The 26444-nt window shown below is 42.4% G+C and overlaps 1 protein-coding gene across 7 annotated transcripts in view; it reads left to right on the forward strand.

Moving 5' to 3' along the window:
* LOC109424102 (uncharacterized) overlaps nucleotides 1–26444 on the forward strand; it is a 180485-nt gene that overhangs the window by 123555 nt on the left and 30486 nt on the right. For all 7 annotated transcript variants that reach the window (XM_029880209.2, XM_029880211.2, XM_029880212.2 and 4 more), the window contains 2 exons: nucleotides 12912–13065; nucleotides 20364–21611. In XM_029880209.2, the coding sequence (XP_029736069.1) occupies nucleotides 20432–21611 (1180 nt within the window). In that variant the 5' untranslated portion in view covers nucleotides 12912–13065; nucleotides 20364–20431. The remainder of the gene's footprint in view (nucleotides 1–12911; nucleotides 13066–20363; nucleotides 21612–26444) is intronic.

Raw genomic sequence — 26444 nt, forward strand, 5'->3', positions numbered from 1 at the left:
AAAAAAAACTGTTGACATCGCCAAAATTAAAAGGTCTTTGCTATCCCCTCCTTGTCTAGCTTCACATGGTACTGTGCAGCGACCATTCCTGCTGACAAATGCCCAAGTAACCACGCTGTTGAAACTGTTTGTATTGCAAATATAACGTTCATATGTTGACTTGCATTTCTCTATATAAACCATTAAAGTTTAATAAAAGTGGGAAGTAGATTCACTATTGTTAGATTACGATTATACCAGTATAATGTTGTCCTAATACTTTCCAATGGAGCCCAGTAAATAATCGATTTGCTCATTTGGTTCGGCCACGATTCGTCTACGCAAAACTTCACATCCACCTTAAAGTAGATCTGTCAGAAGAAAGCTTGCAAAAACCTTCTGGAACGTTGCGAAGAAAGGTTTCCGTGCACGTGCTTCAGCGCATGTATAATCGTAGCTGATAACACTCCATGATGGCACTGCGCTGCCGGCGACGTCCTCACGGACGAGAATGGAGCAAGGTTCTCTATCGCTGCCAGCGTGTTCCAGTTTCGCATATGCAAGCCATCTTGAATTCGGTGTGAGTGTAAAAAAGACAGTTCATCAACCTTCGATCCATCCGAAATGGAATCAAATCTTTCCGCGTCAGAGAGGCGCATCTCATTCCTGGATCGAATTCGCGTTCCAATAGAGTAGTACCGTGCCTGTGTCACCTCCATACTCACTGTTACCGAGCACCCCACACCACGTAGTGCGACCGGCGGTGTACCCTATATTTGTAGAAAAGTGTGTCCTTATCAATGCCGCCGTCGCCACGCCACATGGTGAAACACCAGACTCCCCAGTAGTCCCCAAGTCCGTTCCTTATCAAAGATTTTTTGTTGTGTGCTCCCAAGCGTAAGTAGGAAGTTATTTGCTCTGTAACGTTTTTCGTATTGTGGATGAATAAGTGGTCGCGCGCGCAGCAACTTACCTTTTGTTTGACAGTTGAGCGAATTGCCGTCCCTTCGGCTTTGATTCTGCTTTGGGTGGGCGTTTGTAGAGGCCTAGTTGGTGTAGGTTATTATCCGATAAGGTAGTATCGCACGAATGATAACATTCAAATTGGTGGTTTACTATGGGGGTAAACTGCTCCTTACAATTGCCAATCAATTGATTCCGTTATCTGTGGAAGCTTTTCTTGATAGTATTCTGAAAACAATCAAATTACGGTCCATTCGATAACAGTGGTTCACAAATGGTTCTAAGGAAAGATCCCCTCGTCCAGGGAATTTCTGCAAAGCAGACATAAACATCCTGGGAGCCTCTGCAATATCAACTTTTAAGGCTAGGTTTGGAACTCCGTTCGGATCTGGGGCCTTACCTACGCTAAGGAACTTTGCTATTCCCGACAAGTTCCACATCGGTGATCCGCTCCTCATCACCAGCCCCAGTCCCCGGCTGTCCCATGAAAGAAGGACAAGGACTAGGATTATGACGCGGAAAGAGCCTCTCGATGATCCCCTCCAACATCTCTGGATACTGCTCTGAAGGAGCCAAACACCTCTTGTCTCGGCCATCACGATCCTGCAGGGATCATCCCAAGTGTTCGCGTCGGCACTCTGACAGAGACCCTCAAAGCAGGCCTTTTTTCTTGCCCTTATCTTGGTCTTGAGCGGCGAACACCATCCGACGCTCATTTCGCTCCCCATCAGTACGTGCTCGCTGCATCCGCCACCTAGCCCGTAGGCAGGCGTGGCGCAGGTCTGCCGTCGCTTGAGTCCACCAGTAAGCCGGTGGCCTCCCATTTCTAGGGTGGACATGCCTAGGCATGGTCTCATCGCACACACGCGAGAGCATCGGTACCAGCTCTTCCCCGTTCAAACCGAGTAGGTTCCGCTCACGGAGGAGTGTCTTCATAGTGTTGTAGTTGATACTATAGACTTAGTCTACCCTCCAGTTCAAACTATTTGTAAGGCCAGGACACAAATGTCCCAAGTGGAGAATAACGTGCCTCGGGAGCCGGCCTTCTGAAGGCCAGGACTATAAAAAGTAACGTCGATAGTCGACTCCTTTTCGACTAAAGGTACTTTTGGTACCGGCATTAGCCAGATCAACATCTAGTATGTATCTCTAGCAGGATCTGACCCCGCTGGTTCATGAAACGGCTTCCCCATTCCACGGCCCAGACAGAAGTCACCTGCTATTATAACCGGCCTTCACTCTGTCAGTATGGTCGTTATACAGTCCAGCGTCTGCGCGAACTGCCGGATCGACCGCCGTGGAGTCGTATGGCAGCTACAGAAGAAGACCCCGTTGACCTTGGCGACCATGAAGCCCTCATAGGATGCTGACACCAACCTCTGGACTTGGTATATCGCCGCAATTCTGGATCCATCCGATATGATGGCGAATCCGTTTCAGACTTAGCGACTGCTTGACACCGCAGTTACTGGGCTGCGTCACAGTGTTTCAGGTTCAGCTGCGTTGCCTGCTCTGTGACTTGTCAGCTATGGCTTGCTGTTCGTGGATCTCCGGGAAGAAATCAAACACTTTCAAGGATGTAACAGCTAGTGACGTCCTTACGTCTGTGCAGCGGACGTCCTTAACTAGTTGACCCGTATAGTTTCGGTGCTGCTGCTGGCGACTAGCTCATCGGATGCCTTCCCAGGGGGTACTGAGCTTCACGAGAAAATCTGCAGAAGTGGACAAGGAACATACGGACATGCATGCTCTTCAAGATAGAGTAAAAAAGGGATTTAGATACATTTAACCAATTCATTTATTATTCTTTAAAAAAAAAATGGGGTTAGTGGTTAAGCAATAGTTCGGTGGGGCTTTTACGCTAACATACTGGCAAGCGGGCATTGGTAATATAGAGCATACCTTCTTAGCCGTAACTGTTCTCCGTCCGGGCCTAAGGTATGCGATAGCCGCAGGGTGTGGTAGGAACCCAAAGAATGCCCGCATGGTGGGTTTACAGCAGCCGATTGAACATGAAGACGAGATCTGAAAAAGTCCGATGAGTTGCCGTGCCAAGCCTCAGCAGTAGACTACAGTATATCCACCGTGTTTTTTGCTTTGGAGTCGGAAAACCGCATAGATCATGGTTCTTTGATTGAGTCCGAGGGTCAGTGGGCCGTACTGGCCAGGTAACAAATGGTTTTACCACGAGGACGAAGCTCTGATGGTCTGGTTATCCACGTTGATAAGCGAAGTGTTGACCGACCAAGACCATGGGAGTTGCCCGACTTACGCCACGGCCTCCCAATGGTTAACCATGTACCACCGACTGCACAGGTCGGTCACATAAACGCAGAGTCTCTCAATGCCAGGGCTTGCTTGATCGCTGTTTCGGATCCTCCGGAATTGACAAACTGGGTTCAGCGGAACTAGTTCAGCGGCCACTAGGTAGTAGTGTGGTTCAAAAAATCGTTTTTGCTCCACACCGCTTATTCGATTCGTGACCAGATTATATGCCTTCTCATAAAATTTGAGCTCATTTGGTTGAAAATTGAGAGTGCACAAGCCCTTCAAAGTTTGTATGGGAATTACTATGGGAAAACGATGTTTTTCATTCAATCGACCGTAGTATTTTCCCAAGTGCCCTAAAGCGTTAGTTGACCCTTGTTACGTCTAGGCTACTCTATCAGCTACAACTTTGCTGAAGACTGTATTCAAATCACATGCCTTATTAATTAGTTATAGATTTTTATCCAGAATCTAAATCTTTACTCGTGATGTTTAAACTACTCGGTGGGCATCACTGCATTTTGCAGCGAAACATAGTAGCCATGATTTCAGTGTGCTATCTTTGGCGCCATATGCAGCAATGTTGCCTGCTGGGAAGCTGGAGGATCACTGTTAAAGTTTGTCCAGTTGGGTACAAATCGATAACTAATTAATGAGGCATGCAATTTGAATGCGGTCTTTGGCAAAGTTGTAGCTAATAGAGTAACCTAGAAGTACCAAGGGTCAACTAACGCTCTAGGGCACTTGGGAAAATACTACGGTCGATTGAATGAAAAACATCGTTTTCCCATAGTAATTCCCATACAAACTTTGAAGGGCTTGTGCACTCTCAATTTTCAACCAAATGAGCTCAAATTTTGTGAGAAGGCATATAATCTGGTCATGAATTGAATAAGCGGTGTGGAGCAAAAACGATTTTTTGAACCACGTTACTAGGTAGTGTATCGCTTGAAACGGACTGAAGAATCTTCTCAATTTCGCGGAAGCCTTATGATACCGACCAAGATGGCTTTGGAGCACGGGAATTTCCGTTTCAGGTTAGCGTCTCGCCGCACTAGATAGAAATCTTTAACTCGAAGCTGAAACTGTCGTAACTCGTGGATTTTTTTCTATGCTTAAGGTATACCCCTCTTGACGATCGATTTCAACTAATTAAGATGAACTTCTCTTGTTATGCCATTCATTCGATTCGAGACTTCGTAATCAGTTTCGTCATTTTCGTTCCGGATATTGTCTTACCCACGCTTAACTCGCTTTCTTATATAGAGATGTGTGCCATTCAGAGTTAGTGAAATATATTTACGAGAGGTACTGCGTGCGAAGTCTCACAATACAGAAATACGTAAGTAGGGGAGCGTAGATCTAACTGTTCGTTACGTAACCACAAACGATATTAAGGACTCGTGCAGGTTTGTGACTTATGGCATTCACCTCGTCTTTACTGCTTGCTTTTGTCAGGGCCAATGCAATCCATGACTTGTGTCTTGGTTGAAAAAACTTGTGCCGTCCGGTCTCTGTGTCAGGGATGGGAACACTCACTTTCAAAGAGTTACACTCACTTGCTATTTTCTCAGCTCAGAAGCGTGCAATCAAGAAACGATGTATGGACGACTTTTGCATTGTGGTTTTGTCTAAAACTTTGCCGAACAGAGTAGGGGTCGCACACGCATACTTAAGTCGTGACAGAGTTGTAAAAGCGACTCTCCACGAGGTGAGTGTAATTTACATTCACCTCGTGGAGAGTTGCCTTCGCAGCTCCCTCACGACTTCGGTATGGCCGGTGCGACCCCTACTGTATTCGGAAAAGTTTTAGACAAAACCACAACGCAAAAGTCGTCCATACATCGTTTCTTGATTGCACGTTTCTGAGCTGAGAAAATAGCAAGTGAGTGTAACTCTTTGCAAGTGAGTGTTCCCATCCTTGCTCTGTGTAGCCGAACGGCTGTGATGGTCAGCTGCACCTCGCACTTTTACCGTAGTGAGTTCGAGTTCTTCCGCGTTCATGGTCTCGTTCAGGTTTCTGATCATTAGAACCATCTCGAAACCCTCGCCAAGGGCCTCTTCCGCCAGACTCTTGTAAGCGGCGCCATCGAGCTCTTTGAGGGATCATTTCTATTGCATCTAATACTGCGTACGTCGGCTCCCAGATTCACGAGCTTGACGTCGCTCCGCATCGCCTTCATGACTTCCGAGTGCTTCGACTCTTCAGGTTTGGTGACCAGCGCCACAACCTGCTCGCGCTTTGAGCCTGCCCTTCTACGTTCCTTAGGCCTAGTGTCTCTACGTTCCTGCACCTCCTGCGGTTTCTTCTTCTTACGCTCCATTATCGTCCATGGGGCGTCCTTCCGTAGTCCCTCCGTAACTTGTGGTTTTTGTGGACCTATCATTGGTCGCTACCCCCTGTTCTCTCCCATCCGAAACAGGCCGGTCTTTTCAGGGTCACCCTTCTTATCTTTCTGAGACGTCTGGCCTGGGTCCGAATTGCCAACTTTTGCTTGGCGGCTCCTCACCTGAAAGCTGCCTCACACGCCTCTGCGATTGCTTGACATAAGTAAATCGCATTCGCCGCACTTTTAGGGTTACCCGTCAAATCGAAGCCCTTGATCTGGGTATACTTCTGAACCTTCGACTTCACGAGTTTGTTTTTCGAAGTCTGTAATCTTGTCTACAACTTCTCGAAAGAAGTAAACCCCAAAGATGCAGATCCGCTTCATCAGGGAGTCCTTATTGACAGTGTGAGCGAATATCTTAGGTGTATTCCAAGATAGCACCATACTTTCTTTGGCAAACTTGTTGTACTAGAACAGATCTACTATACAACGCCAACTAAGGGAGCATCCATTGAGCTCTCGCCAGCAGAAGCACTCATAACCCAGTCAACCAGTCATCGTAGAAGATGTTGTATAAGATGTTAAAGTGGAGGCGATATGCGTACATTTTATATGCGCCTAAATGGAGGCATCCACGCATATGGCCTCCACTTTATCATCTTATGCAACATCTTATACGATGACTGGTTGTCTGGGTAGGCAGCATCCATTTATTACGTAACGCAAAAATTGACATTTTTGGACCCCCCCCACCCCTCTCCGTAACGCTTTTTTGTATGAAAATCTCAAAATTTTTGTATGGGCCGTAACGCTCGGCTGTACTCCCCGCCTCCCCCTATAGCGTTACGTAATTTGTGGACGGCGCCTTAACAATGTGATATCTCAAGATATAGTTTATTTGTAACAATGAATGCTGTCTTCGGCCAATCTGGTTATTCACCAATTAGTCGTAAGGTGGCGCTAGTTGTCAAGTAAGGTTTCAAAGTCAGCTATCTTGGGATCCAGAGCAGATAGAAAAGTGTCGTCTTCGGCAAAGTTCTTCAGGAAGTCAAGAGCTATCGGTAGATTCAACAATTAGTTGGCAATTCACCGATAGGTGGTGCTAGTCGTCAAGTAAAGTTCAAGCTCCACTATCTTGAGATCCAGAGCAGATAGGATAGTGTTGTCTTCGGCAAAGTTCTTAATGAAGACAAGAACAATCTGGTGATTGAAAAAAAGTTGGTGGTTTCGCCGCTAGGAGGAGCTAGTTGTCAAGTAAAGTTTCAAACTCCGCAATCTCGGGATCCAGAGCAGGTTGAAAAGTGTTGTCTTCGGCAAAGTTCTTCAGGAAGTCAAGAGCATACTGATGATTAAAATATTAGTTAGTGTTTTCGCCACTAGGTGGCGCTTGTCAAACAACATTTCAAACTCCGCTATCTCGGGATCCAGAGCAGATAGAAAATTGTCGCTTTCGGCATGAAGAACTCGAGAAAGATGTCGAGAGCAATCTGGTGATTCAACAATTAGTTGTTGATTTCATCAGTAGGTGGCGCTAATTGTTAATTAAAGTTTCAAACTCCGCTATCTTAGGATCCAGAGCAGATAGAAAAGTGTCGTCTTCGACAAAGTTCTTTAGGAAGTCAGGAGAAATCTGGTGATTCAACAGAAAGTTGGTGATTTCTCCACTAGGTGACGTTAGTTGTCAATCAAAATTTCAATTTTCGCTATCTCGGGGATAGAGCAGATAGCAAAGTGTCGTCCTCGGTAAAATTCTTTAGGAAGTCAAGAGAAATCTGGTGATTCACCAATTAGTTGGTGATTTCATGAATAGGTGGCGCTAGTTGCCAAGTAAAATTTTAAACTACTCCAACTCGAGATCCTAAGCAGAGAGAGTAAGGTCGTCTCAGGCAAAGTTCTACAGGAAGTCAAGAGCTATCTGGTGGTTCACCAATTAACTGGTCGTTTTGCCGCTAGATGGCGCTAGTTGTCAAGCAAAATTTCAAACTCCGCTATCTCGGGATCCGGAGTAGATAGAAAAGTGTCGTTTTTGACCAAGTTCTCTAAAAGTCAAGAGCAACCTGGTGATTCAACAATTAGTCGGTGATTTCGCCACTTGGTGACGCTAGTCGTCAGGTAAACTTTTAAACTTCTCTATCATGGGATCCAAAGCAAGACAAGACGTCGCCTTCGGCAAATTATTTTAGGAAATCAAGATCAATCTGGTGATTCAACAAAAAGTTGGCGATTTCGCCACTAGGAGGCGTTGATTGTCAAGTAAAGTTTCAAACTCCGCTATCTCAGGATCCAGACCAGATAGAAAAGTGTCGTCTTCGGCAAAGTTTATTTTAGGAAGTCAAGAGCAATCTGGTAATTCAAGAATTAGTTGGTGATTTCTCCGCTAGGTGGCGCTAGCTGTCAAGTAAAATTTCAATCTACGCTATTTCGGGATTCAGAGCAGATAGAAAAGTGTCGTCTTCGGCAAAGTTCTTAAGGAAGTCAAGAGCAATCTGGTGATTGACAATTAGTTGGCGTTAGTTGACATAAGTTGTCAAGCAAAATTTCAAACTCCGCTATCTCGGGATCCAGAGCAGATAGAAAAGTGTCGTCTATGGCAAAGTTCTTTATAAAGTCTAGAGCAATCTGGTGAATCGAATATTAGTAGGTGCTTTCGCCACTAGGTGGCGCTAGTCGTCAAGTGAAGCTTCAAACTCCGCTATCTCGGGATCTAGAACAGTTAGAAAGGGCCGTCTTCGGCAAAGTTCTTTAAGAAGTCAATAGCAATATGGTGATTCAACAATTAGTATGAGATTTCACAGATAGGTGGCGCTAGTCGTCAAGTAAAGTTACAAACTTCACTATTTCGGGATCCAGAGCAGATAGAAAAGTATCATCCTCGGCAAAGAAAGTCAAGAACAATCTGGTGATTCACCAATTAGTTGGTGATTTTGTCGCTATGTGGCGCTAAATGTCAAGCAAAATTTTAAACTCCGCTGTCTCGGAATCCAAAGCAGATAGAAAAAGGTTGACCTTGACAAATTTCTTCAGCAAGTCAAAAGCTATCCGAGGATTCAACAATTAGTTGGTGATTTCGCCGCTAGATGACGCTAATCGTCAAATGAAATTTCAAACTCCGATATCTCTGCATCCAGAACAGAAAGAAAAGTTTCGACGTCAACCAAGTTCTTTAAGAAGTCAAGAACAATCTGGTGATTCAACAATTAGTTGGTATTTTCGCCGCTATGTGGCGCTAATTGTCAAGTAAAATTTCAAACTTCGCTATCTCGGGATCCTGAGCAGATAGAAAAGTGTCGTCTTCGACAAAGTTCGTTAGGAAATTAAATAAGAGCAATCTGGTAATTCAACAAATAGTTGGTGCTTTCGCCGCTAGGTGGTGCTAATTGTCAAGCAAAATTTCAAACTCCGCTATCTCGGTATCCAGAGCAAATAAAAAAGTGTCGTCTTGGGCAAATTTCTTTAGCAAGTCAAGAGCAATCTGCTGATTCAACCATTAGTTGGCGATTTCACCACTAGGTGGTGCTGGTTGTCCAGTAAAGTTTCATATTCCACAATCTCGGGATCCAGAGTAGATAGTAAAGTGTCGTCTTCGGCAAAGTTCTTCAGGAACTCAAGAGCAATCTGGTAATTCAACAATTAGTTGGTGCTTTCGCCGCTAGGTGGTGCTAGCTGTCAAGCAAAATTTCAAACTCCGCTATCTCGGGATCCAGAGCAGATAGAAAAATGTCGTCTTGGGCAAAGTTTTTCAGGAAATCAAGAGCAATCTGGTGATTCAAATATTAGTTGGTGCTTTCGTCACTAGGTGGCGCTAGTTGTCAAGCAATATAACTCTGCTATCGCGGGATTCAGAGCAGATTGAAAAGTGTCGTCGTTGGAAAAGTTCTTTAGGAAGTCAAGAGCAATTTGGTGATTTATCAATAAACTAGTGATTTTGTCGTTAGGTGGCGTTAGTTGTCAAGCAAAATTTAAACTCCACTATCTCGGGATCCAGAACAGATCTAAAAGTGTCGTCTTCGGCAAAGTTCTTCAGAAAGTCAAGATCAATCTAATGATTCAAATAATAGTATGTGCTTTTGCCACTAGGTGGCGCTAGCTCTTCAGGATGTCGAAAGCTAACTGGTGACTCAACAATTAGTTGGTAATTTCGCCGCTGCGGTAGTAGTCAAGTAAAGTTTCAAACTTCTCTATCTCGGGATCCAGAGCATATAGAAAAGTGTCGTTTTGGGCAAAGTTTGTTAGGAAGTCAAGAGCAATCCGGTGATACAACAAAAAGTTGGTGATTTCGCCGCTAGGAGGCGCTAGTTGTCAAGCAGAATTTCAAACTCCACTATCTCGGGACCCAGAGCAGATAGAAACGTGTCGTCTTCGGCAAAATTTTTAAGGAAGACAAGGGCGATCTGGTGATTCAACAATTAGTTGGTGATTTCGCCGTTAGGTGGCGCTAGTAGTCAAGTAAAGCTTCAAACTTCTCTATCTCGGGATCCAGAGCAGATAGAAAAATGTCACCTTCGTCAATTTTCTTCATGAAGCCAAGAGCTATCAGGCGATTCAACAAAAAAGTTGGTGATTTCGCCACTAGGTGGCGCTAGTTGTCAAGCAATTTCAAACTCCGCTATCTCGGGATCCAAAGCAGATAGTGTCGACTTCGGAACTTGAATTTTTGAACATTGTGAAATCGTGACGTCATGCTCGTTTGCCTAAACGAACTGACAGTTCGTTTGACTAGAGTTGTCTTTGCCTGCCTACGCGAGTCTATGGTATCTCTAGTGTCTATACCGCCGAAGACGTCCCTCATCCTGTATACAATATTCACAACAAACCCAGTCGTTCTTTTCTCCATTCTTCGCGAAACGGCGGTGAGTATATTTCATGATACAAATTCCCGCCAAATACATAAACCAATCCCGGGGATAAGAGTTATTCTCAGCCATAAAAACGTTCCACCCACGTGCCTCTTGGTCGGCTCCCCATAATCCTTGGCTAGTTCAGTTGTTGCATTTCTATATTTCGGCCTGACCTCAGCCAACAACACCACAACCCTTTTGGCCATCGTGCGCTGCATTTCGGATCAGATGCTCCATTGTGGTCCCGGGGCCATCCCATGGCTGAAACATCCCCTCCTCAGTAAAAATAGGCCAAATAAATATTGTATGTCCTTCCGTGCCGTGCGGGGGTGGGCCGCTGCAAGAAATGAGCTTGGGGCAGTGAGTGCGCCCCGGTCTGTGCTGTGTGTACTCGCCGGGAAAAGCCTTTTCCTCCAAATGGCGGTATGTATTGCATTGCAGCCTGGTGCATTATAGAGGGAAATGCTTGGCTGCCGCGCGCCGCCGCCGAGAGTCTTTCTTTGTGATGCACTCGCTGTGAAATTGGACGCCTTCGTATTCAGTGTTGGGTGGCACAATAGGGCGAATAGAAAGAAGTTTTCTCTTAATGATCAGATTTATGGCTGTTCGACCCCATTATTTTCGCTTGCTGTACATTTTTCACAATTAGTATGTTGAGGTATCGAAAAATTTCTATATTTGTAATATTTTCTTTCTAACTTTGAGTAATAACGTTTCACAAGGGTAAAAATTTACTTCGTCATATGTGCTGATTCTTGTCACATCAAACGGAAAATAACTATTACAGATATTCCAACTTGTCTTCGTCAATGTCCAATTTGATATAAATAAAAAGGAGTAGACTATCGATAAACAGCCTCTAAAGCACTGGAAATCCGCTTACGAGTTGTATATTATTCTCGTTTTGTGTACGACGAAGGCAACCGCACCAAAGCAGCAGCCAGCCGAATTGTTCTTCATCACCGTACAATTTTCACTTAACCAGCTTCAACCAGCTCAATGAATCAAACCAATCGCTTGTTCCCGTCTGTAAAATGTTTATTTACAGTTGTCTTCGCCTAAAGAGGATGCAAGCAAATGTGTGCGTGGATTTTCTGTATACGAAACATCATATTTCACAACTACATAGAAAGATTCGTTGCCCGGCGTATTATGATCTGTTAGACAATCATTTCAATTGAAATATTTTGAACAGTATTCTATAGTTACATCCATCTCAATTTAAAAATTTTCTGTTCAATCGTATTTGTACACATGATTTGATTTGGATTGTGAATAATTTGACCGACTTTTCGAATAAACACCTACGGTCAAACCATATTTTTTTACCATCCTATGTACCACAGTGACACGTAGAAGGTGTACCGGGAATTGGATTCAGGTTGTGCCCAAAATAGACCCGGACTGGACGGAAACATAATTCGAGGGATAATTATTCAATCTTATTATTTCATTAAAATTGTAGTTCTTTTACATGCTATGGAAGCTAATTTATAAGTTAAAAATTGGTACCAAATTGACCATGAGGCGTCATTAGTCGGTGCTTACACAGACGGGAATTAGATCAAAACCCTACCAAAAGAATAATGTTAAACGCCTCTGTTTGCGAACCTTCTTTGAAGGTGCAAGGATGCGTCATTGTGTACTTGACTGTGCACATATACACTAACGATGGGAACAAACCACCGCACCAGAGTGCTGCTATCTTACAAAACCGGAGAAAAAAAATGTGTCACAACTTTTTCCTCCCGGATAGACTTGTCTTCTGGAGTGGATACATAGGTACGACACGGCACGGTGTGGTGTGGTTTTCTGTGACACGATAAGCATCTTTTTCGCACCACCGGAGGGCATGAATGGCATTGTAAGGTGCTTTTAATAGACGGTGGTGCCTCTCATGGACCGCGCGGCGTAGCGTTTGTCTAACTGAACGTAGATATAAGTTCAGCTCCGCGGATGGTGATGGTACTGCACTGACGATGATGGTGATCAATTGGAAACGTAAACAGTTTCAGCCAACATCGTTGATTGCGATAATTAAACAATTGATCTCCCCAAGATACATTTGCCGGTTGTACCGGACGGCCATAATTCGATTGACATCGATTGCGAAGGCGGAAGGTTCATGCCGGATAACAATACCATGGCAGCTTAGTAATTCGATCAATTTTCTTATTCATCTGCTCTTGGACTCTTTAGGGTATTGATTTCCTTATTAAGCATGTGGCTCCCATTTTCATCCTACGAAAAAACAAAGGATTGGAGCGCTGTTTGTTTTGTTTCTTATTTTTATTTTTTGTTAGAAGTGAGCACCCATGAAAACAAGAAGAACGGAATCCATCGGTGCGATGTCGTAATCGCTTGTTTTCGAATAGGATGAATATAAGAGCGTGAGATTACCCTATATGGAAAAAATAACTGAATTCAGCTCCGTTATGCCTGTTGGCGCATGAGCCTCAAATAAATGATTAAGTAAAAAAAAACCCTTTACTAATCACTGCTCTTTTCGATACTCTCTATCTATCTCTTGCAGATTCATTGCATTGTTGCGGGTAAAAATTGGATAAAACCGCATGGACGCCTTTTCTACGAAACGTAAGCAGCATTACACAACTGGTGACTTCCACTCGCCAGCCCCATATTCTAAACAGACGCAGAGGAAACGGAACGGACTCTCCAGACAGGAGGTGAGTGTATAGTACAGTGTTTAACATTTCTGGGTACCTTCAATTTTCTTGTTAGCGGAGCTGGGGACAGCCTTAACTCACAACTTCCTTTTGGCCGTTGGCCGGTAAAGGATTGGGTATACACTCCCGATCATAAGTTTGGAGTCGCCCTCTCAAAAACATGTAGTTTTTTTAGGCCCATATCTTCGCCAATTTGCGCCCGATTTCAAAACCCTAGGTCTTATTCAAAAGATAATAAGTCAAAGAAACTTTGAACATGATTTAGAAGAAACTTTTTCAAAAAAATTTGTATGTACATTAAACCCAAAGTTGTCAAATTTTCTAAAAAACGAGTATAAACTTACGGCAGTGTCGCTGGAAATTGGGTCGACCAAATTTTAAGATGAGTGCGGTAATATAACCCATTTTCTATTAGCTTTCAACTGCTTTTTACAGAACTTAGCTAAAATATGTAGAAATAAAGTTGTTTAGTAAATTAATCCTTGATGTCATCGGCCAAAAGTTTGGGGTCACCCCTCAAAATGATGTATCGGGCAAAAGTTTGAGGTCACTATCGTAAAACATGGAAAAGTAATTTGTTGATAACTTTTTCATCTTTCATTCAATTTTAATTCTTTTTGGCTTATTTGAAGCATAATGAATGGTACTTACTGCATAGACATTGAACCCTACATATTTGTTAAAAATTACATACTAAAACTTAACGTGAAGTGTTAATTTTACATAACATTTTTATGTACAAAAATCGTTAAATACGTTAAGTTAAAGACAATAAATTTAGTTAATTATCTTTGATATGAGCCAAAAAGAATTAAAATTGAACTAAAGATGACGAAGATATCATCATATCACTTTTCCATGTTTTACGAAAGTGACCCCAAACTTTTGGTCGATGACATGAAGAGTTAATTTACTTAATAACTTTTTTTTCTAGATTTTTTAGCTAAGTTCTGTAAAAAGCAGTTGAAAGCGAATAGAAAATGGGTCATATTACCGCTCTCATCTTAAAATTTGGTCGACCCAATTTCCAGCGACACTGCCGTAAGTTTATATTCATTTTTTAGAAAATTTGGCAACTTTGGGTTAAGTTTACATACAGTTTTTTTTAAGTTCATTCATGTTCAAAGTTTCTTTGACTTATTATCTTTTGAATGAAACCTAGGGTTTTGAAATCGGACGCAAATTGGCGGAGATATGGGCCTAAAAAAATGACATGTTTTTGAGGGGGTGACCCCAAACTTTTGATCGGGAGTGTACGTACCTGGAGGCAATCGCGTGCGCTGAAGGGGGTGAGTTGGGTTGAAAACCCAACACCCAGCCCTGATACTGCTGACGTAATAAGACAGGCCCCATTGAGATCCTTGACCACCTACCCAGCAATTTTTATACCTATCTTCTCGTGGCATAGGCGGTGCTACGAGCAACCCTAGAGAAGATCGATTAACTGTTAAAGGCACTTGCAAACTGTATGAAGACAAGGCCAACAACGGTAACATCAGCTGATTCCGCAGGGAGAGAAAATAATCTATTGTAGATGTAACCTTCTGCAGCACTAGTCTGGCGAACAGCATTTATTGGCGAGTCTACGAAGGGTATACATCCAGAGGCTACCACGAAATTCTACTGTATCGGTGGCGGGCCACAAGCTTAACTAGATGGTAGGTACGCGAATGAGCGTCGATAAACGAATGACGGTCGAAAACTTGAGTAGGTATGTAGAAGTTAGTGGCAGCCCTGTCGTCAAGAGCGTGTGATACGTTCATACCAAGCAAAGGGCATCCAAGGAGTGGTCGACTTTCAATGTATTGATGGAGCACAAGTTGTTGATAATTGAACTACGGGACAATTGTTTCCAAGCTAGGAGATAAATGCAGCGGGCCTGAAAAAGCGCAGAGACAGAAGAGCGCAAACCAGGCTTTATGACAGGAAGGAGCTCTGCCAAAAAGGAACATTCACAAATAATGTCAAATAATTGTGGGAAGAAGGGGGAGGTTCAGGAAAGTGTGACAGTTCGTTTATAAAGTATAGGCAAGTATCGTGACAGAGTTGATGGGGGGCAATCTAGATTAGAGGTTTCGATCAGTCGATGTAGATCCTGCGAAGAAACCTTTTCGAAGTATTGAATGAGGTATACTGCCATGAATCGCATATCAGTCCCATCTTTGCTGGATTTCCTCGGACAAGTTTGTAAGGCATGGTACACAAATTACGTAACGCTAAAATCGGCGATTTCAGACCACCCTCCTCCCCCCTTGTAACGCTTTTTGTATGAAAACCAAAAATATTTTGTATGGCTCGTAACGCTAAGCTGGACTCCCCCCTCCCCCTATAGCGTTACGTAATTTGTGTACGATGCCTAATCGCTTCCAACAAACGTGTGCAAATTGTAGCTAGCCACTCAACTGCCTTTCAAAATCCGAGTGTAAGAACACCTCGTGTGATGGCAGATCAGTGTGAGAATTATTATGTACGGGAATACCTTTGCTCTGTATATACAAATCTCTGTACTTGCCTGGCAGTACGTGCTCCCGTCCGCTGCGCCTCAACCGAGGTGGATTTGAAGTTGCTCGCGGAGGGAGCACAGTCACATCAACGGTAGTATCTGTAGAGGTGTAATTTTCGTCTTCGTCTTCTGAATTCTCCTCGGCGGTTTCGTATGCTGCATCGTCAACATCTTGAATTGCAGGAACAATCGGAGTTGAAACAGAACCACTTCTGGATTTCACCGGTACCACCAGTCGCTGATGTGCTGCTGGAAGAGCACATTTGCCGGTGCACTCGTTGATAAAACACACTTATCTACTCTTCAGGAAACACTTCGTATTAGGGTCGTACAACCGGTAGCCTTTTGTCTCCTCAAATCCAACCAGCACGCACGGTTTTGATTTCGGGTCCCATTTTCGTCGCTTCTGTTTCGGTACTTGCATCATGGCTTTCGTCCCGAATACTCGGATATGCGAAACATCGGGTTTCTTGCCCTTTCAGACTTCTTCAGGAGTTAATCCGTGTCCGCGCGTGGGAGACCGGTTTACCAGGTGAACTGCAGCCGCCGTTGGTGCTGCCCAAAACGTCTTCGGAAGGTTAGCTTCGAATAGCATACAACGTGCTCGCTCAGCAATCGTCCGGCTGGCACGTTCTGCCAGCCCATTCTGCTCCGGCGTGTAATCGTTGGTTGTCTAGTGTCGTATCCCCATCTGCTTCAAGAAACTTTGAAATCCGTTATTAGTGTACTCCTTACCGTTATCTGTCTTCAGGATTTTTATCTTCCGTCCGCATTGGCGCTCCGCCTGTGCCTGGAATTCCTTGAACCGACCGAGGATCTCCTCTTCCGATTTTGTCTTCAAGAAGTATACTACGCGATCGATCGTCGATGAAGGACACATAGTACCGGCTTCCTGATGGCGACGGAACCTCCATCGCCCCGCTACGTCCGAAAGGATCACTTCTAGCAATCCTTCAGCTCTTGAACCACATTTGCTGAATGGAATGCTTCCCCATAGGACATACCGCACAATCGTCATAGGTCTCTCCAGCTATCTTTATCCCACACGCCACGCCGTTCGCTAGCTTCCTCACGCTGTTGTAATGTAGATGTCCCATCCGCTTGTGCCAGTTTCGATGGATGCAGTTGCAGAGCTCAACATTGCTTGATCGATCGCTTCGTGCCGCGCTAACTTGAACAAATCATTCTCGATAACCCGCGTTACCACTAGCTTACCTTCCGGGTTGAAAATTTCACAGCCGTTTGACTGGAATACCACCTCGAAACCTTTCTTCATTATTTGTACCATGGACAAAAGGTTCGTCGACAGGTTCGGAATAAACTGGACATCATGCATTGGAATTCCATCTCCATCCGCCTGACACATTGGATGGAGTGTAGTCGTTCCACAAGCTTCGATCTTCATCGTTTGCTTTTTGGCTGTTACAACAATTCCGCTTGCACTGCGCATATCTTGCAGTAGCTCGAGATCCCTAGTCATGTGCATGGTAGCTCCGGAATCCATACCAATTGTTCTGCTCCTGCCCTTGAATCGTCGGGAGCACCGTACAAAAGGCGTCAGATTTCTTGCTTCCTGAATTCTCCAGACAGAACTTCGCTATGTGGCCAAACTTGTTACACTTCCGGCATTGCGGGCCTTTGGATTGCTTCTTGCTTTTAGCGTTGCCATGGACGACTTCCGATCTTGCTTTGGACTTACCCTCCGCAACGAACGCTATTTTCTCGCTTGGTAGCTGTTCTTCCTGAAGCAAAATGGTCTTGATTGAATCACCTGTTATAGCCGTTCCCGAGTTCTTCAGTGCCAAGACCATTGATTGATACCTTTCAGGCAATCCGGCCAGTAGAAGAACCCCGAAAAAACGCTCCGGAATCGGGAATCCAATCTCGTTCAGTTGATGGCACGTCGAAATCATCCTGTTCGCATCGGCTTCCATCGTTCCACACGATTCCAGATCGGTCCTTATTAGCTTATAGAGCAGGCCAACCTACCGCGTCAAGCCGGTCTCCTCGAACGCGTTGTTGAGCTTCATCCAAGCCTCCCGAGCTGTTCTGGCCTCACAAACATGGTAATAATTTGCCGGCTCCAAGAACAGGATAATCTTCCCTCTCGCATTTTTGTCCTTAACGGGATCGACGGGCGCCAGCGTTCCATCAGCATTCTTCCTGGGTTCAACCGCTTCCCAAAGATCTTCGACTTCCAGATAAGTTTGAACAGCAAATTTCCAGGTGCTCCAATTTTCCCTGCCGATCAGTCTCTCGATTCCAGGATTCACATTCTCCATTTCTAACTTTTACGCTGGATACCCCAACTAACAATCACCAGCTGCAAACAAGCATACATGCTGAATTATTGCTTTATAATAGTAATTATAGCTGAACTAATATTAAGATGTAAACATTACTGTACAAATGCCATTTCAATAGAAAAAGTAACCAATGTTCAACTTTTCGTATTGGTATTAACAATGTTAATTTAAAACACTTTTCAAGCGTTTAGTAAGATTTTTATTCGACTCGCAGTAATTTCTTTACGACATAGTTTAACAAGACTTTTTTTCTGCTTCTTATTAAGCTCATGTAAAAAATTAGGACATGTATCTGTATAATGTGTTTTTCACAAGTCAAATAAGCGTTTTCGTTTCATCATACTTCGACTCACAGTACATGATGACAAACACGTGTTTTTCACTGAACAACAGCTGAATGAATCTGTTGTTCAGTCGTTAACCATAATGTTGTGCTAATTCACCACTGCTGAATAGAAGTCGAAGTCTGATCATTATCAAACCACGGGAAGTTTATGTTTTGATTTGAGCGCTGCAATTCATCATTTCTAGGATGGCGCAGATAGGAAGGCATGCGGCTGGCAATCAACGGGTCTCGAGTTTGAATATGGATTTAGGTAAATTTATGTGTAGTTATTATTTCACAATATTTGTTCACAGTCCCAATCATAAACTCTCGTGAAAATTGAAAAATTTTGCTTTTTTTATTTTTTAATAATTTTTGCTCAAGCTGAATAACAGCTTCATTATATAGTTATAAAACGATTTAACAACAAACAGTTCAGTTGGTACACAACACTATGCTTTATAGTTTCTCCAAATTTGTGTGAACAAAACCCGAACAAAGGTTGTGCCTGAAAATTATCCAAATGTTATTCAGCATCATGCTGAATAAATTCGTCGTGAAAGTGCTTGTAAAATGAGTGATTGTTAGTTGAGCCGTAACCTCTTGTAGAGTGTGTGACTCGCAGTGATTAAAACACGTACAGCTTGTATGAACGAACAAATAGGAATGAGTATATTTTCCTAAAGACTAATTGACATTAGATTGGATGCCTACTATGACCATTTCCGTTTCCGTACAACAAATACTTATGTAGTACAGATCTTGGATTACTTAACATAGGCAACCGTCCAACCTTCTTGGAAGTGCTAGACATAATGCTTCGCTCTAACAAAATTAGTGACGAGTTGAACTTGTTGCGTTCATCTAGCTGCGGTTTAATTTATGGATATTCACCATCCATTGACACTTCAAGTACCTATATAAAATGATGCCGTTGATACTACAACGACCTTTATTATGGAAGCTTTAGAAGCTTGCCCTCTGCGGTCTGTGAAGACCACAAGAGGAACCCTCTGGTGGAAGTCTGATCTGACGAAGCTCAGGAAACAATGTATAAAAAGCTGGAACAAACGACGTTCGGCTGGTTCGAAAGATTTCAGGACGGCTCGCGTACGGCCTACCAGAAAGCTCTTTGGTCTGCTGAGCGATCCGACTGGAAAAAACCTTTCTACAAATGTTTCCAGTTTGAGTGAAGTCAGTCGGTTGAACAAAATCCTTGCAAAATCTAGAATTTCCAAGTGAACGAACTTCGTTTGCCAAATGGCGATTTCACTTTCTCTGATAAGGAAGTTTTAGAATGTTTATTCAGTACACACTTCCCCGGATATGTGGTAATTACATCTTCGGATGAACCTGATGTCTTTTCTTATAGTGATGATCCTTTGGCTTCGGCTAGGAGTATCATATTTATGGAATCAATTGAGTGGACATTAAATAGCTTTGCTCCTTTCAAATCTCCTGGAGCTGGAGCATATCGGATATATCCTATTTTGCTTCAGAAGAGATTTGTTTATTTCAAACATGTTTTGAAAAAACTGCAGTTTTGCCGCAGGGTATTCCCAAATCCTGGCGGAATGTTACTGTAAAGTTTATTCCGAAAGTGGGTCTAGCGTCCAATGAAGAAGCAAAGAGTTTCAGACCTATCAGTTTGTCCTCCTTTTTTTAAATAAGTGAGAACTATCTAATTAAAATTAGCCCATATCCAAGAAATGTGCTTAATGGCAAAGTCTGGAGCGTTCTCTTCAACTCCCACGGCAGCGCTCGCAGTTCTCTTCGATGTTGCCCCACTACACATTCATCTGTCATTTCCTACACTTACCATCTACGGGTACTCGGTCTACTAGAGGAAACTCCTGTGAACCGCAAATCAATACACACTTCGTTGTTTCCTCTCATGGTGAATTAAGACAAAGCGGTCTTGCAATTGCTTGAAGTTTTCATATTTTTCACGAAATTACCTTCCCGGGATGAGTGGACATCTGGTTATCTGGAGAAAGTATTTCAGACGGCATCGTATGTTACACTGATGGTTCTCTTCTTGAAGGTCGAGCCGCTGCTGGTGTCTACTCTCGTGAGCTAAGACTACATCAGACTCAAATATTATTTTAAATCAATAAAGCTCATAATCAAACTAATACAATGTATTTTTCTGTTCTTCTTACAGGTTTTCCGCATGCTAGCCCCCCAACTAGACCCATTATCAAGGCGTAGTAATCGCCGTAATCTCGAACAATGGATATCGTTAGAGTCTCCAATAGTAGTAATATCAACGATAGCGCCAATATTGGCCAACAGCTACAGCAACAGCAGCAGCAGCAGTACCAACAGTCCCCTAAGACCGCCAACGGTCATGCTAAACCGAAGGACCATACCAGGAATGGCTTGAACAACCATCAACAGCAGTCAACGAATAACAACAGCCAAAGCAATCACTTCTCCTCTACATCGACACCGAAGCAATCGCCGAGCGGACAGCTGGCTACGCTCGGGTCCGCCGTGTCATCGTCCGGCGGTTCGTTCGGTGGTTCGGACGGACTGCACCAGACGTCCAGCGACTCCGGTAACAGTTCTTGCGTCAGTGGTAGTGCCGCGACGGATGACCCAGAGACAAAGAATACTAGCTTTGTGAGTGGTGACAAAGTCACGGAAGCTACGCAAGTGATCGCCGGGGGTGATGACGAAGAAGAAATTTGTGCTGGGGGTGAGCGGGAATCGCTTCTGAAAGGGAACATTTACGTGAATAAGATTTACGACGATGGCCACGTTGAGCGGGAAGACGAAGGCATTGAGTGCGATCGGTTGAAGAAATTGGCGGCGACGCGAGATGCCCGGGGTAGCTCGACGGAAACCGATGAAAATGCGGAAGACGTGAAACCTTTGCTGAAAGTGAACGTGGAAAGTGAAAAACGCAAACCGAAAAGTATTGTGAAGAGTCCTTCGAATTTAAGTTTCGGCAAGGAATTGAACGGTGGGAGTGGTCAGAAGCAACGGCTTAATCTACAGTTTCAGTTGCCGGTCGAAACGGTGATCGACGATCGTCCGGTTGTTCACCATGTGCAGTTCAGTAAGCCGGAGAACGGGTACTGTTGCCGCGGTTCCGGCGCCGAGCAGGATCTTGGCAGTGTAGGTGGCAACAATAACAACAATAATAATGGCAGCGGCAAGCAGCCGATGTGTTCCAGTCCGGTGGGCAGCATATTGTCGCAGGAGTCTGGTTCCGGGTCGAGCACGTCTTCCTCCTCGAATGAGAACAGTTCGCTCGGTGGATATGCTGAAGCACGGCCTCCGGATGGGGGCTGGGGTTGGGTAGTGTGCTTTGCTTCGTTTATGGTGAATTTGATTGCCGATGGAGTGACGTTCAGCTTTGGCGTGCTGTACGTGGAGCTGTTGAATTATTTTGGCGAAGGCAAAGGTGAGTGTAAGATTGCATTTATTACCTATAAGATTGATTGTTTTAATGAAAGCTGAACTTAAATTTGATAAGTCAAGGAATAACGGGTTAAGGGGTTATACATATATGTTGAGGTGCGTGAAAATAAGGAAAAGTTTGAATTTTTGTAAAAGTATGTAGAGTCTACATTGTAGACATATTTTCAAAAAATATCTTTTTACGTCATTCATAGTACAATATATTTAACATTAGTAAGATGTTGGGGTCAATATGATCCAGACAGGCACGCTGTACGTGCACTACGCCATCGTGGTGTGAAAAAATCTATTATCCTAGGAAGGTTGATGTGTAAAACCAGCTTGAGAACTTGAAAGTACTAATTATCAAAGTTATAACAATTTCTGTAGAACGTGTTTTTGTTGAAAGAGACCTGCTGTGAGTATTGGCATAGCTTGGATTTGTTTTCTGGAGGCGGCCCACGGGGGGCCTGACTTGAGATGATTTTCGAGCGGCATGGTCACCCGCTATGTGAATGTCAGTATTGCATTTTTGAGGAACCAAAATGACTGTTTTAGAGTTGTTCCTATAGTTTCTGAAACTATATGAGTATGAGTAATCCCTCCAGGAATTATGCAGTGATTTCATCATGGATTCCTCTAGAGATTCCTTCAAGAATACATCTAGGGATTGTACCAGAAATATCTTTTGGGATTTGTCCTGGTATATCTTTAAAGGCTTCTCCAGTGATTGTTCCAGTGCTGTTTTCGTGGTTTTCTGCAGTTATTCCTTCAGAGATTTCTTCAGGTATTTCTCCATTTATTCCTTCCAGAATTCCGCTATTGATTGCTCCAATAACACTAGTTTACAGCATTTTTGAACTCGGCAAGCTGATGATCATTTTTGATGTAGAATCATGCCCTGAGTTCGAAAACGCGAAGGAAAAAAATTACAGTAGAGCGGAAATTTTTTCGACTTTCCATACAAGGTTAATGCTTTGAAATTGATTTTTGTTCTATTTTTAAGCAAAGTCGCTCACTTCACACATCTCATTCTCCGTAATCAATGCTCCGATTGAGCTGAAATTTTTACTGTAACTCGCCTACATATGATATGTCAAATAAACGTCGAGAAAGAATTTTTAAGTTGGTTTTTTCTTATTGAAAAAAATACATTTCTTCAAAAAAAATTGAGAATTTTGCTAAAATTTAAGGAGATCGTCCCTAAAACTCGCCAATATATTGAATTTCCTCAATCTGACGCAAAACCTGTATTCGGATGATCGAATGGTATTGTATTCAGCTTTTAATTTATGGAAAAATATTTAAAATTGGTTGAACAAAACGCAATATATTTGAATTTTAGTAAATTACATATTTTGAAAAGTTGCAAAGCTCGATATTGAGCTAAAACTCAAAAACTGTTCTACTTAAAAATTTTTGAAGGTCGGTTTCGAAATCAGCACTAAATTGTGCTTCAAAAATTTTGATCGTTGACAGAAGTTCATGACTTTCGTTTTATTTTGTAAACTTGTGTAATTCTATTTGGAATATTTCGAAGTATTTTTGCAGGAATGTCTTCCAGAAATTCATTCAAAAAATTACAATTCCGCAATTACTGCAACTTTTTGTACAAAAAATCTTTTAGGAGTCCATCCAATTATTCCTTCAATATTTTTATTTATTTATTATTATATATTTTTAAAGCTCTTCGGAGATTCCCGAAGGATTGGTTCCGGAATTCCTCGTGGGGTTTCTTCAGAAATTCCTCCAAAAGTTCCTCCAGGAATTCTTTCTGTGATTCTTGTATCTTGTCTTTATTGCATTTTACACAGAGAGAAACCTGGGGAGTAGAGCTCTGATAAACAAATGGAGGAATTGAGGTTATGTTACTGCCAGTAACATGCAGTACATGCAGTACATGCAGTAAAATTACAAACAAGCTTGAATCAGTCTCTTGTAAAAATCACACTTAGGGGTAGGTGGGGCAATATGGACACCCGGGGCAGAATGGACACCCTCAATATTATGAAATATGCGAACTTTTTTGAACTTTTAATGAATGGAGAATATAGTCCATTTATCTAAAACGTAGTTTCAGGAAAGAAACATTCGAAATTAAAATTATACTTGATTTTACACGAAAAAGTTGCGGCCTCCGCTTTTTGTGCATGGAAATTATAATTTTCACGCCATCTAAAATAAGATTTAATGATAAATTTATTGCAGGTCGATTAAAATCTGATATTTCTAGAATACATGCAAGTAGTGTTGCTGTATCTACATGCTTAACATGTTTATATATCAAGTTTGGAAATATCTTCTGCTGCCGGGGCAAAATGGACACTCACCTTTTTGAAAGAAGCGGCAAGGGAAAAATATAACCTAAATCACAAACCAACCAAATTCTTCGATTTCAGTATATTGTCGATTAAATGTTCACTATAGTAGACATAGGGTGAAACAAATTGGTCAAAAAACGACAGCAGTGGAAAATAGTTGTTCTAGGCACAGCTGCATATGCCGACAAAAACGAAGCTTTATCCAAAACAGCCTGAATTTAAATTAACTGAACAAAAATGAACTACTTCGGCGTATTATTCATCCATAATAGTTGTTTTGTAATGAAATGACTTTATAGGTGTAAATAATGTACAAAATTCGTAAAACTCTCATGGTGTCCATATTGCCCCATGGGGGTGTCCATTCTGCCCCGTATGCTTGAAGACGGTAATGAAAAACCAACATTTTTCAAAACACTTTTTGAAGTGGATAAAGCATTTTTCTTCGTGAACATTATTATGCAATAGATGCTAAATAGACTTTAAAAGGATACATGTATCAAAAAACTGAACTTTTTTGACATCTTGCCAGGTAAAGTTGAAAAAACCTTAGGGTGTCCATATTGCCCCGCCTACCCCTAATTTTGTGTCATTTACATCGCTGCAATACATATGTCGGTTTACTCCAACACAAAATTACATGAGTTTTTCGAAGTGTGTAAAAGAATAACGGGTTAAACTATTATATACATGTATGTTGAGGAAAAATTTGAATTTTTGTAAAAGTATTTAAACATATTTATAAAAAATATCATTTAACGGCACACATAGTACAATATTTAACCATAGTAAAATGTTGGGGCCAATATGACGCGTAACAAGATTCTATGCCTTCTCCCAAAAATTGCGCTCATTTGGTTGAAGATTGAAACTGCACAAGCCCATCAAAGTTTGTATGGGAATTACTATGGGAAAACGATGTTTATCATTCGATCGACCGTAGCATTTTTCCAACTGCCCTAGAGGGTTAATTGGCCCTTGGTTCTCCTAGGCTATTCTATCAGCTACAACTTTGCCGAAGACCGCATTAAAATCGGACGCCTCATTAATTAGTTATCGATTTGTATCCAACTGGACAAACTTTAACAGTGATTATCCAGCTTCCCAGCAGGCAACATTGCTGCATATGGCGCCAAAGATAGCACACTGAAATCATGGCTACTATGTTTTACTTCAAAATGCAGTGATGCCCACAGAAAAGTTTAACCATCATGAGTAAAAATTTCGATTCTGGATAAAAATCGGTGCGGTTACTAATTAATGAGGCATGCGATTTAAATGCAGTCTTCGGCAAAGTTGTAGCTGATTGAGTTACCTAGAAGGGTCAACTAACGCTCTAGAGCACATGGGGAAGTACTACGCTTGATTGAATGAAAAACATCGTTTTCCCATAGTAATTCCTATACAAACTTTGAAGGGTTTTATGGTCTCAATTTTCAACCAAATGAGCTCAAATTTTGAGAGAAGGCATAGAATCTGGTTACGAATCAAATAAGCGGTGTGGAGCAAAAAAGATTGTTGGAACCACACTAGGAATATTCAAATCAGAATTGCAGTTTTGAGGAATCAAAATGACTGCCCAGCCAACAAATTGATTCACATAACTCAGCAACAACTGTGCGAAGTGAACTCTTAACCGTCCAAAACACATTGTATAAAATGCACCAAATATGCTCTATTCGCACAAATTTGGAGGCCATATACGTACATTTTGAGAAAACCACTTTGTGCTATACAACTTCAGGCGAATTCATTTGGCATGTAATATAACTTCTTTTTATAACTTTGTTTGGCAGTATATACGATTTCCTTTTAACATGTTCAAATATAAAAAAAGAAGTTTTCAAGTCTCGATTTTTCTACCTGCAGCTTATTAATCAGATACCCTACCACTGTGTCAATCACTGACTGTTATAGGACGTGAAATTTAGGCAATTATCAATAATTAGAATACTGGTCTGAATGGCTACAAGTACCAGTATTGGGTGATAAAATTGTGCACCCAAACCCAGCTAGCAAATTGGTTGACGTTACTCTGTCGCAACTCAGTCATGGATATTTATTCATTCAAAAGGGAATGTTGAAAATGGACAATATCATTTTGAAACATTTAACTCTAGGCGAATTCTTTCGGCGTATTATATAATTTCAAGTATAACTTGGTTTGAGCCTTTATATGATTTCGTTTTCACAAACAAGAAAATGACAACAAGTCGTGTTCGAGTCTTAATTAAAAGTATGAGTTTTTGAAAAAATGGTGATGAGAATTCAAGCAAAGTGTGAAATTGATGTTGGTGTTTGCGTGAATTTCTATAATTATGTGGATATCACGCTATGCAGAAGCTGAATGCAGAAATCGTTCAGGGAACGAGAGAAACATCTTCTTGAACAGCGCAGCTGCTGATCCGCGATACGGCTGGGCTGGTTTTTGGACAGAGCTGCCCTTGAAGCTGCCAGTAGGACATTCAGGTAGGTGAACGATTAACACAATAATAACGTGGGTGAATGTAATAAAA

This window comes from Aedes albopictus, chromosome 3 (genome assembly GCF_035046485.1).
Source record: "Aedes albopictus strain Foshan chromosome 3, AalbF5, whole genome shotgun sequence".
Lineage (NCBI taxonomy): Eukaryota > Metazoa > Arthropoda > Insecta > Diptera > Culicidae > Aedes > Aedes albopictus.